A 12720-nucleotide genomic window follows, 5' to 3' on the forward strand; every position below is an offset into this window, starting at 1 on the left:
AGATGTGTATAAGAGTATAGAAGACAAGAAGCATGGTAACTCAACCAAGGGTATGTAAATAGTTGATGGTGACACTAGGCGAGATTAGAACCAGGACATCAACCTCAACTTTGCCAATAGGTATACTGTAAATGTCCTTTGAGAGCGCAATGGTTTATAATATTTGAGGCTTGCCATCCCAAAACCAGCGTAAAGGGGGTGGGGGGGCTACTGCCGCTAAATGTTAAACTGAATAATTATAGCATGAGAATGTGACAGTATTGTACAGATAAGCCTTAATACTTCTACTAATAACTTTGACAATAGTAAGTTGACTCCGTAAGTGTGCGTGTTCAAGCGTTGCTCAAGATCTCTCGGAAGTGGTCTGATGGAAGAAGCTTCGAACTATTACAATTTAGGATTTCAAAGGTTTATTCAATTTAATACGTAAAAAATACATTTTTTTCCATGACAAATTTTTTCTACCTGGGGGCACCCCCCAACTAGCATCACCTCTAGAATATACATGAGACATAATATTTGATATGCGACTTCATATATATCCTTGTCAATTTTGGCACCAAATCTATATTGGTCATTGTTGTACTACTTGTAGGTGACAATCCCTTTACGAGACAAACACACACGATGCTAAACTAAATATCTGTATGAGGTTTAGGGAATGAGTTGTTTTGGTAATGAGAAAAAATCCTGCAACACTGAGAGGAATTGAACCCAGGACCCTGGGATTGGAAGGCAAGCACCTTAACCACTAAGCTATTCAACTCCATTCCGAGTCGATTAGCATAGCGGTTGAGGCAGGGGCCCGAAACCTACAGCCGTAATATCTGAGCTGCTTCGAACGGCACGCTTGCCAATGGCTCTGGAGGTAGAGCAAGTCTTCTCGGATAAGGACTATAAATCGTAGGCCCAGTGTACATAATTGGCTCATGTGCATTATAAAGAGCCCAGTACATCTTTCGAGACGAGTAGGGGTTACGCGACATGTGGTCTGTACAAGAATGGAAGATTATATATACAGCCTATATTATTGGGATATATAAGAAAAAGGTTAATATGTTTGTAAAACATAAATATAATATGTGTATTACATTAGTTAGAACTTTACTGAACACAACTGATTATATTACATCATTAAATGTTGGCACTATTGTGACATTTACATTTTTTAATATCATTTTTAAATTAAAATCCAGGTAGAACTTCTGCTAAAATTGTATTATGCAAGTAATGAGAAATTCCAACTTGATTGGGCATGTTCTATGCTTGGAGTAGCTATTATTACTTTTTTTATTTGATATGCTTTTTTTTTCTAAAACCATATTTATAGAGGGTGACCCTTCCAGTGTATCCTACAGCAGATGGTCGGCTGATATTTGTAAATAAATGAAATAAAATGATACTTTTATCAGTGAAGTCTCTTTATGAGGCTTAGGGAGTGTAGTTGATTTTAGTTGTCACAGGAATTCCCTGGACCCTGGGATCAGAAGGCAATCATCTTAACCACTAAGCTATTCAATGATTGGTGTATTATAAATGATGACAATAATCTCTGTGAAATTTATTTATACAGTACAACAATAAATAATTAGAATGTAAACTATTGTCGGTATTTCATAAACACGTACATTGCATTCACTCTCTCCATCAGAAATTTAAGCAGGAGTAATCATTACATTCATCTTGAGACTCGTTTTGATAGAAGCATTCATAACTTCTGTAATTGTGGATATCAGTCCATCTACCAACAGTGGCATATTTAAGGGGTGCATGGGGAGGCCATGCTCCCCCTCCCACATTGCCCAAAAATTCATGCTCACCCACATCAGGCCCTCATTTCAAGACTCCTAGATATGACACTGTCTACCAGTTGCTTCCAGTAAATTTTACACTGCTCCTGGTTTCATCAAATTTCATCAAGCGGCTCGACTCCATGTACTCGCTGCAGTCTTTGTGATGCTAATTTTTTCTTTGCTCTTGAGTATCTACACACACCACTTTTAATATTAAATGGAAAAATAAAAATTGATGTTATTAAATGTTCTAATTATCAATATTTTGTAAAACTTACTTATCGTTTCTTCAAATAAATGCACCCCGCCCCTAAAAAAAAAGAAGCTTTGAATAAAATTAATAGTAGCAACACCATTCTATAACAAATGTTTTACTCTAGTAGTATTAAATTAATGCCAAATTCTGATAATTATGATTATGATAATGGTGATGGTGGAAATATGATATCAATGATGAAGATATTAACATCAGTTGAAGAGTAATAATTATTATTAATGATAAACTATAAATAAATGGCATATCCACTAGAAGCAGGGATCAAAGCACTAAAAAGACAATTCAACAGTGGAACACCACTCATAATATAAACCAGAACAATGAACCAGAAATATACTTACAAAGTTCCAAATGTAATGACACAAAAGGACAATACTCCTAGATCAGATGCTCTTTTTACACGACCTGAAAAAAAAAGATCAGTTTTGATGAACTAGAAAAATTTGAAATCCGTCATTCTCTCAATATGTGTCTCAGTCTGTTTACTATTCAGTGTATACATAGGTAACTTCCAATAGCGTAACGCCTATGCGCTCTCGTGTGGGCCCACTGGGCCCCAGACCCCTAGGGGCCGCGAAGCCATAATCACATGGTCCTCAATCTAGTACCCTGAAAAAAATAAGTTTTGTTGATACATAACAGCATATAATAATAATAATAATAATAATGGGACTGTGTCTCCAGCATCGACTGTATATCATTCATATATATTAAGTCTGTGAGTGCCATTTCCGGCCATCTAGAGGTGCTGTAATCATAAATTTTCTTACCTAAGCCCTAACCATAGTGGAGGCTGAGGTGGTATTGACCCTCCGTTAGTAAAAGTCCTTCCCTATCCCCTCCCTCTATTTCAAATTCCTGGATCCACCTCAGATATCATATCATTTATTTCGTCGTTGAAAACATTTAGATATTAATGCAATGACAAACATGATTAAAAAAAAATGAGCACATCTAAAATCCCACAATGGAATTGGGGACCTGGACCCCAAAAGGGCCCCATTCACAGAAAGCCACAGGTCCCCTGCCCACATGATTACACCACTGGTAACTACTGGCAAAGAATAATTGTCAACAAATATGCCACTTACTTGAGTATAAGAAGTAAGCTAAACCTGTGCCAACACCACCACCAACCCCATACAGAAGGGATGTTCTCATACAAGGCACTTTGTGAAAAGTGTTAGAAAGGCGGGAAAACCAGCCTTGCTGTGAAAATAAAGCAGTACGTACATTTATGATAATTTTATTTACAATAATTTAATACTAACAGAAGTGCAGTTTCAGAAATCTGGAAATTTAATTACCTAGGCATATTAATTTCTGAATAATGAGGTTCCATTATTGTAATCTTATTTTAAAACTCATTTCTTCAAGCCTATTTTGATTTTTTTTTTTTCAGAAAATTAAATTGTTAATGCAATATAAACTTTGACATCTATAGCATGCACCCGAACCATAGAAGAAAATAATGGAATCGCCAATAAACAGCCTACATATTTTTCGGTACCCAGCAGGGACAGGCAGAGCGGTGGTATGCGTTCTATAGAGTGACTGCTTTAGTTAGTAGTACTAACTATAAATTAATACATCAACACTGTAGACTAGCCTAGGCCTAACAATAGTTTTTTTTTTTTTTTTTTTTTTTGCACAATTTAAGTCAAAATGCTCATTGCCTAACCCACTAACCTAGCAACTAGGCCTAGCCGGCTGCTGCTATATCTGTCGCCACGGCCTAGGTTACACTACTATTACTAGCAGTAGGCCTAGTAGTAGGTAGGCCTGCATAGCTAGACTATACTGCTGAAGGCTTAGTCAACCCTAGGCCGGGCCTAAGTGTAGGCTGTAAAATATGTAAATAAGAATGCGACTTACATCATTTTCATTATCTACCATATTCGATTATAGGGCGGGCTGGCCTACATTAGGCTAGACACAACCGAACCAACTTCACGTTTAAACCAGTTACAAGACAAAAATGTAGTACTATAGGCCCTATGTACTGTACCGTTTTAGGCCTAGCCTTGAAGTTCTGTAGAGAAGTGGTACGGCATGCACTGCACACATGTACACCGCGACCGACTGACCTCGGAATCGATGATGTGATGACCTGAATTTTCTCACGTGGCTACCACCGGTGATGGCGTCTGGTATGGAACAAACCGGTCTCTCGTTTGCAGATTGTGAGCTGATCCGGTCTATTTAGAAAGGGTGTCTTGTGAATATTTGTAATTAACATCATATTTTGTTTCCAAAATGGTAAGATATTACATTTATGTTAAACCTTAAATCTAAAAGTAAAACAGTTGTTGCAAAAACAAATCGTTGCGTTAGTGTATGCTCGGAGGTTTTTCAAAGAGAAATGAGAGTTTGCTTTCACCTCTTCCAAAAAAACTTGTCATCATCGGTGCTTGGGGCTGAAAATTGAAATCGATCCAACTTGGCCACAAGTTAACTCGGCCACAAGTCAATTCGGCCACAAGTAAACTCGGCCACAAAAAGTTTGGCTACAGTCAACTCGGCCACAAGTCAACTCGGCCACAAATCAACTCGGCCACAGGTCAACTCGGCCACAAGTCATTTACTGGTACTACAATTGGAAGGAGTAATTCATCAAGTATAAAATACTAATTATCTTTAATTTATTATTGTTGCATTATTGCTATTATCACCTTCAATATCGTTATTATCACTAATTTGTTATTAAAATTAATATTTAAATAATATCGTTATTATTACCATGGAGGTATAAAATTATACCTCCATGTTATTACCATACTAGTATTATTACTGTTAGTATTGTTAAAATAAATATTACTATTAATGTTGTTGTTATCACCTTTATTATCGTCATAATGACTAATTAGTATTATTAAAGTAAATATTATTAATTTATTGTCGTTATTGTTGTTTAATATTATTGTTGAAGTAGAATGTTGTGAGTAAACAGAAGATGAACACATTAATAAATAACTCTTTTTAATTCATAGGCAATAGCATTCAAATCTCTTTTGATAGTGTGGTGGTCCTGTTTTACTAAAATATACTGTACTTTATTTTAATCATGATATTGAAGAAAAAGGATGCAAAAACTTTTACATTAAATAACTTGTGGCCGAGTTGACATGTGGCCGAGTTGACTTGTGGCCGAGTTGGCTTGTGGCCGAGTTGGCTGTAGCCAAACTTTTTGTGGCCGAGTTGACTTGTGGCCGAGTTGACTTGTGGCCGATTTGACTTGTGGCCGAGTTGACTTGTGGCCGAGTTGTCTTGTGGCCGAGTTGACCTGCACCCTGAAAATTTAGAGCCTTCTTGTTTTGTTTTTTACACAGAGAGGGGCCTAGGGGCCAGACTACCTATAGCCTAGATGAATTTCCGCCTAGGTTAGGCCCTTTCTACTTTTTTGTATTAAGGAGACTATGATTTGCATATGAATACATTTTTATGTATCAGTCACCATGTATGTTTCCAAGTTTTGTTACTGTAACTAAAATAGATTGCATTTTCACTTAGGTTTTTAAGTCTTTTTTTATTATTATTCTCTCCTCATACAGGTTTCTGGAATAAACTCCCCCTAGGCCTAGACGTTTGAACCAGAGAGATGTAAAACTGCTCCATTCATATCTTTTGATATCTTTCGAACCACATGCTGACCACTCTCAGCCATCCATGCTTAGTACCCAGCTTGCGCTGTTGATGGGTTGTGAATTACAATGACAGTATAATTAATGTGTTCCCATTCAATCCAACAATTACCTCCTTCCTACTGATGGTGACACATGATAGTATTTATCAGGAAAAAATTTCTGTGATGAAAAAGCTAAAAATTGCACAAATGTCAATGATACATACAATCGTCGGTAAAAGCTCTTCCACACTGATTGTTGTGGGGCACTTAAGTATTTGAAAATCACCTTTTTTTTTTACAAACTAACCCTCCTCACCTAATCATTAAGTCTTGACCTTCATGCCCCCCTCCAATCAGCCCCACCCCCATTTCCAGACTTCTTGATACACTACTGCTCTTCCCCAACCTGAATTTTACAGGAAAAATATATTAAAAATTGTTTTTCGCGATTTTTAGTAATTAAACACCATGATATAGGAAAATATTTTGCAAAGCAATTGTGGTTATGTGGGGACCAGTTAAAACAGTGAACGAAGTCATGCTTGTCAAAGGTATTCAATTATCGTCAGGGCATGATCACACTGTCGTTTAAGACTGAAAAAAATAGTGGAATCATGAAAGTTGTTTTAATAATCAAGCAGACCCCACATTTTTTGGGGACCCCTTTAACTTGGCAGACCCCCAGTTATTTTTTGTGGCCCCCATGTGAACCACTGGGTTAGATCATATTTTGTTATTTATATTTTTAGTGATTTCTGTAAAGGCTGTACCATTAATAGTTTGATTGTATTTCAGGCTCTTCGTGTTGTTGTAACTGGTGCTGCAGGGCAGATTGCCTATTCCCTCTTATATTCTATTGCGAAGGGAGATGTCTTTGGCAGTGATCAGGTAGGAACAGTGATTTGGCAGTATCATTACATAATGGATAAGTAGCCTACATACTACTACAGTCAAACCTCCAATTCATGTTCACTTTGGCACCAAGTAGTGGTAAAACAAAATTGGGTTTTTTTTGGAAACTTTTTTAAAAACTTTATTAAACATATTTGATTTAATGGCAGAATAAGCTGAATTCCAGCATGTGTACATAAGTATATAAATGCTTACGAGTAATAAAGGTCTTCATTAAAATACTTGCACATTAATGTCACCAAAACAGCACAATTTTGATGTTAAATCAATTTTAAATCACAGGCTGGCTATAAGATTTACAACTAATTACTAGATACTACTATTAGGCCATCATTATTAATTTTGTTGTTAAATTGTATTAGTTCAGTGTTAATTTCAAGTAATGAAAATTAAATTAGGTAGTCAGACCAAAAATATACTAGGTCCTTGAAATTTCTAATTTAGCATTACATCACTAAAGAGCCTTGTTGTAAAATAGGTAGTTTGTAATTTGGAACTCTGTGGTTTGATCTGTTACATTCTCTTATTTATTGTATAATTCAATTACTTACATACAACTTTGATTGTAAAACAATTAGAATTATAAAAACACCAATTTGCAGTTTGTAAATTGTTTGAAAATATTTTATTGACAATATAGTCCTTGAAAGCAAAATTGAAGCATCATCAATGAAATATGAAATATTTATTATCCCTATTTTCTTTCTGTGTTGACTCACAGGTTTAACAGTTACAGTAAGCTTTCTTTTTCCTATTTAGAAGGTGGAATTGGTTCTTCTAGATATCCCACCAATGATGACCGTGCTGTCTGGAGTTGTAATGGAGTTGCAGGATTGTGCGCTTCCACTTGTTGAAAGTAAGCTGATTAGACATCAGGTAGTTTCACATGCACACAATGGCGTATCTAGGAGCGCACAAGTGCACATGTCCCCCATAAAATACTTGCTCCCTCCCCGTCGACTAGTTAAAATTCACCTCAAATTATCTTTGCGAGCTAGCATCACACACCTAGTAATTGAAGCCCCCACTTCACCTTTTTTTTCCCCCGACCACCAGGGGGGTCAAAATTTCACGACACATGCACGCACAGTGACTTATTGGTGATGCCAAATTGTGATCTTGGCATCAAAAATGAATTGTGGTGCATATTTTAAAGAATGGTTGCAAATTCATCTAATATACCATAAAGAATGTATGCCTTGATATTTTACATTTCTTTCAAATGCAAAACTATGGCTTATTGTTATATATAAGGAAATAAAACAGCTTCACATTACCTACATTTACTTATTTTTTAAAATCCAAAAATGCACTAAAATAGTTAAAATTCACCTTATTTTGCCAGCTAGTGTCCTTCACTTAATCATCGAGCCCTCAGGATTCTCCTTTGTCTTTCTCTTGTCACAGTCGTTTCAGTCAATTGTTCAATTATTTTTTGAATTCATAATGATTAGAGACCATTGCAACTGCTGATCCAGATGAAGCATTCAAGGGCTGTGATGCTGTCATCATGGTTGGCGCTATGCCTCGTAAAGATGGAATGGAGAGGAAAGATCTACTGAAAGCCAATGCTAGGATCTTTGAGACCCAAGGAAAGTCCCTGAATGAATTTGCAAAGAAAACCGTAAAGGTATTCAGATTTCTGTTTCAAGGAGTGTATGTAAAAGTCGTAGAAAGATTTAATTGATTGGTTTGAGAACAAAGGTTTTGATGAAGGATGTAGTTGAAAAATAGAATGCATGGAAATGACCATTTGGGAGACAAAAAAGAAAAAGAAACGATACAGGAATTTAACAGTCATATGCAAAAAAGAAAGAAATAGTTTGTGTTGAGAACCTGCCTTTAGACAGAATACCAATGGTGATGTATGCTAGTAAGCTCAGGGAATATAGGATAGACTACTATTAGAGATAACAAACATAAGGGGTATTTTAATTTTCATCATATTTGCAAGAGTACAAAACAGACTTTTTTGGCAACCCTCTCCCTCCCCTTAAAGATTAGACTATAAAATAATGATTTTTATAGTGTTCAGATCATTTTATTTTAAAAAAAAAAAGAAAAGTGCATATATCTTTACTGTCATTGGTCAACCCCTTTCCCATCCGTGCCCCTAAAAAAGAACATATTTTTTATTAATGATGAAAATGGTCTCTGATAAACTTTATACATTCAAAAAAGTGTTAGCAAGTTTATTATTTTTATTGTTCTTCACTAACACTGCATTATGTACTGTCTGGTTTGTATCAGGTGCTTGTAGTCGGTAATCCAGCAAATACCAATTGTGTGTTGGCACTGCGATCGGCTCCATCCATCCCTTCTGCAAACTTCACCTGCCTCACCAGACTTGATCTCAATCGAGCCCAGGCACAAGTAAGGAAAATCAAAATAAGGCACAGTCAATGGCCACATCCTTTTATTTAGATATAATTGATGATTATTCCACTTGCCAATCTTTCATATGTAGTGATTGGCATGGTGCTCTTCAGGCTCCCAACTTTGTGTTTGCTTACTTTGTCCCACTGAGACGTTGACCTCTTTTGATACCTGTGAGATACTTAGTGAAGTTAGAAGGCTATGGTATCCTCCAGATTGTGCTGCATACCCATTATTTTTTTTTTCTGCTTCCTCTGTCCCTTTTTAATAATTTTTAAAAGGTGATAAATGAATGGTGGTACCCTCCCAGATAGGAAAAAGCATGGCATTCTTTAGGACAACCAAGAAATTCCAGGGAACGATTTGAATTTGTATATTTTAATATATGAATTTAGAATAAGTTTTTTTCATTAATTTTAATACTAAAGGAGAAATAACTTCTTTGTGTAATTTAGGTTGCTTATCGTCTTGGAAGACCATGTGAAGCTGTTAGTAACCTGATTATATGGGGAAACCATTCCTCAACTCAGTTTCCAGATGCTGCACATGCCTCTGTGGCTTCTGCTGATGGATCAGTGTCTTCAGTATATGATGCTGTCAAAGATGATGCATGGCTGACTGGTGAATTTATCAAGGTCAGTAAAATTAAGTTTGTGAGGGAAGGGGTTGCTAGGGGTGAGGAAGTGTCATTGAAATCCAGAACATGGATTTTTATGTGACATTGAAAACTCGCAGTCAAAGCCAGAGTTGTACTGCTAGACCACAGAGATTCACCAAAAAATGTTTCATTAGAATAGGGATTTGTGAAATTTTGTTTGCCCTACCTGGCGTGTTATCGTACTGAATGCTCAGTACCTTCTTAAATGTTTGCGAAAAAAGATCTTGCAAGTGATTCAGGTGGGAATCGAATCCACGACCTCCAGATAACTAGCCTGGTGTCTTAACCACTAGAGCACTGAGCTTGCGCTTCATGGCTAGTGATGAATCCGAATTAGAGATATGGTTCTACTGCCCAGGCTGAAACTAGCCTACTCTCCAGTAGGTAAACAGTAACTAATTTAACATTTTGTCTCTCTTATAGACTGTCCAATCACGTGGAGGCACAGTCCTCAAGGCTCGTAAACTCTCAAGTGCTATGTCAGCAGCAAAGGCTATTGGAGATCACATGAGAGATTGGTGGTTTGGAACTAAGGAGGTAAACTCTCATTATGTTTATAGAATGTACATTTTTACTTAAGTCCCACCCCTTGGATATTGTTGCTAAGGCCTCATAGTTTGACAGATGGTAAACATGGTGAAGATGTGGGATGTGCACATGTTCTTTACCTTGCTGTGATGGGTTAGTTAAGTATGATTTGACACATTTAGCTCTCTATTAGGTCATTTCTAAAGAACACTGTGTCGTCTGTCACATTGTTTTGCTCCTGAAAACACATGAAGCTTTTTTTGCATTGAGAAGTATAATAGTCAATTGGCACGTCATCATCTGCTGACTGTCCGTGGCAGTCAGATGGGTCGTCCTTAAAAACGATCCGTTGCACACACGTCGTTGTGTTGCATTCTTTGTAGAATCACGTCAACCAACGACCGTCGAGCACAGTAAGTGCCCGGGTTTACTGTAGCAACAACATACTAAAGATTAATGTGACTTGAATTTATATACTTTATTTCAGAATAAATGGGTATCTATGGGTGTCCTGTCTGATGGAACCAAGTATGGTATCCCAGAAGGCATTATTTATAGTATGCCAGTTAAAATCAATGCAGATAAATCTTGGAGTGTAGTTGAGGGTCTTAGCATCAGTGATTTTGCTCGTGAAAAGATGGACGTCACAGCCAAGGAGTTGCTGGAGGAGAAGGAGATGGCTATTCAGTTCCTCAGTGCTTGACAATCTGAACGAGTATCTCCTCAGGCGAAGCTGTAGAGACCTACTAACTAGCTTCCATTGTGTGTTATAATTTATTGATTATTCTAATGATTTTTATTTTCGTTTTTATTGTTTACAGCAATAACTGTTGATTGATTGAATGTTACCAACATTTAAGTTTTCTAAAACCAGATTGAAACAACTTTTATTCAATGTTACTTTTTGCTCTTGTTTTAAAAACATAATGAAGAATTTATTGTAGATCAAGACCATCAATGGCGATGATAATGTAATTATATTAATTCATTAATCTTGGAAGCATAGGTCTTTACATATTTTAGTGATACAAAACCCAGCTCCATCCTCACCTATAGTTTGATGTAGTTTGATAAGACAGTAGGTCTTAAAAACAACACTACTATATATTGTCAACTTACTGATTACAGTATTACTACTAATCTGTATAAAACATTGTCAATATCAAACCATATAGTTTACTACAAAATGTTCAACAACTATGACAACAAATTTGGTTTGTTATTGCTGTAACAAATCTTGTTTTAAGATTTTTACACAAATTGTAGTTTGCTATATCAACAACATGACTGAGTTCTGTTTCACTGGCTTGTTGATTTACTCGATGAGGAATGTATAATTTAAATTCAACAGACAGCATAAGTATTGTCTTATTTTGCGTCTTTCCAATTTACATTATTGAACATAGTTTATTTTGGTGATTACAAACCATTACATAATTGTATGCTATACCACTGCCTGCTACAAGGTCGTATATTTAGATTTTATCTCAGGTCAATGAATACTCAAAATATATATAATATGTGACCCAAGTTCACAAAAGGGCTGTAAACTCGCACTGCACTGTATTGAGAAACAAGCCTCAATACCCAGAATAGGGTGTAGAACGTGAATTTTGTGTGAATTGGGTTTTTGTGTAATAAATAAAGTATAACTACTGTATTAATCTTACTATTCCCGAAGTTTGAGTTTAAAATTCCAACTGTAAGAGGTAAAATTTAGCCATTTTCGGATTGGAGCTAGTGAAAAATGAATAGAAACCTGCTGAAAATAAAAGCATTTTTCTCAAAGCTTGGTTTAAGGAAGATGATAAGATGACAATTATTCAAACGTTCATAACTTTGCTTCCAGACACCCGATTGAGTTATTTAACTGTCATTTTAAAGTAAATGATATGTTCTATGCCATTATAACAAAAACTCATTTTGGCCTGAGGACAAGTTTACAGCCTGTTTGTGAGCTTAGGTCACATATATAAATTATCAAAGGTGGTATATATATCTATATATCTATATATATATATATATATATATATATATATTGATATTGGAAATATAACATCTCTATTCTTAAGAGGTTAATCTTGATTCCACTTAAAACATATACTTATAGGCCTACCCACCTGTAATTGGAGTAATTTCAAATACTAAGTTGCACAAGGTAAATTATAGCTAATATTCATTCTAATGTAAAAGCTATTTCCCACTTATAGGCTAATTATTTTAATACAAAAATTATATATAATTTAATGAGTTTCTACAACATATTTCTTATTGGCAAATATTAGAAAATGAGGGCAGCAGATGATATTCATTGAAAAGGTGATCAGACTGCATGGAAGGTTTATTTCAATATTTTAAAAATCATTTGCACAAAATATTATGAGGTTGCTGTGTTATCATTCCTGTTTAGATTGAATTATATTTAGAATGATTCAGCTGAGTAATCTAACGCAATAAAGGGCATATATATGTGGATACAAATACTGTGTACGTTTTTTTTTTTTAGGTTCACCGTAAATGTTCTATTCAAGCACACCTTTGTCGCACCAGA

At 35.8% G+C, this 12720-nt stretch overlaps 2 protein-coding genes across 2 annotated transcripts; one reads left to right on the forward strand and one right to left on the reverse strand.

The window, feature by feature from the left end:
• Positions 1-1083: 1083 nt before the first annotated feature.
• LOC117104410 (cytochrome c oxidase assembly protein COX20, mitochondrial-like) lies at positions 1084-4130 on the reverse strand. The gene is made up of 4 exons (XM_033245255.1): positions 3946-4130; positions 3162-3279; positions 2412-2475; positions 1084-1997 (listed from the first exon to the last, which is right to left on the reverse strand). The coding sequence occupies exons 1-4, from the start codon at positions 3964-3966 to the stop codon at positions 1907-1909; spliced, it is 294 nt and encodes a 97-aa protein (XP_033101146.1). The 5' UTR covers positions 3967-4130; the 3' UTR covers positions 1084-1906.
• A 63-nt stretch (positions 4131-4193) lies between these two features.
• LOC117104408 (malate dehydrogenase, cytoplasmic-like) lies at positions 4194-12650 on the forward strand. The gene is made up of 8 exons (XM_033245253.1): positions 4194-4329; positions 6491-6583; positions 7367-7463; positions 8062-8237; positions 8858-8980; positions 9439-9618; positions 10065-10178; positions 10657-12650. The coding sequence occupies exons 1-8, from the start codon at positions 4327-4329 to the stop codon at positions 10870-10872; spliced, it is 1002 nt and encodes a 333-aa protein (XP_033101144.1). The 5' UTR covers positions 4194-4326; the 3' UTR covers positions 10873-12650.
• Positions 12651-12720: the final 70 nt, after the last annotated feature.

This window comes from Anneissia japonica, unplaced genomic scaffold (genome assembly GCF_011630105.1).
Source record: "Anneissia japonica isolate Jap-2015-1 unplaced genomic scaffold, ASM1163010v1 scaffold287818_len932483_cov186, whole genome shotgun sequence".
Taxonomy (NCBI): Eukaryota; Metazoa; Echinodermata; class Crinoidea; order Comatulida; family Comatulidae; genus Anneissia; species Anneissia japonica.

Bases quoted from the DNA above. Each gene is read 5' to 3' on its own strand.
- LOC117104410 (XM_033245255.1), bottom strand. From the start codon at position 3,966: ATGGTAGATAATGAAAATGAT. The intron at 3,280-3,945 runs GTAAGTCGCATT...TTATTTTCACAG, and splicing joins TGGTAGATAATGAAAATGAT to CAAGGCTGGTTTTCCCGCCT. The intron at 1,998-2,411 runs GTAAGTATATTT...TAATATTAAAAG, and splicing joins GTCATTACATTTGGAACTTT to TGGTGTGTGTAGATACTCAA.
- LOC117104408 (XM_033245253.1), top strand. The intron at 7,464-8,061 runs GTAAGCTGATTA...CATAATGATTAG, and splicing joins TGCGCTTCCACTTGTTGAAA to AGACCATTGCAACTGCTGAT. The intron at 8,238-8,857 runs GTATTCAGATTT...GGTTTGTATCAG, and splicing joins TTGCAAAGAAAACCGTAAAG to GTGCTTGTAGTCGGTAATCC.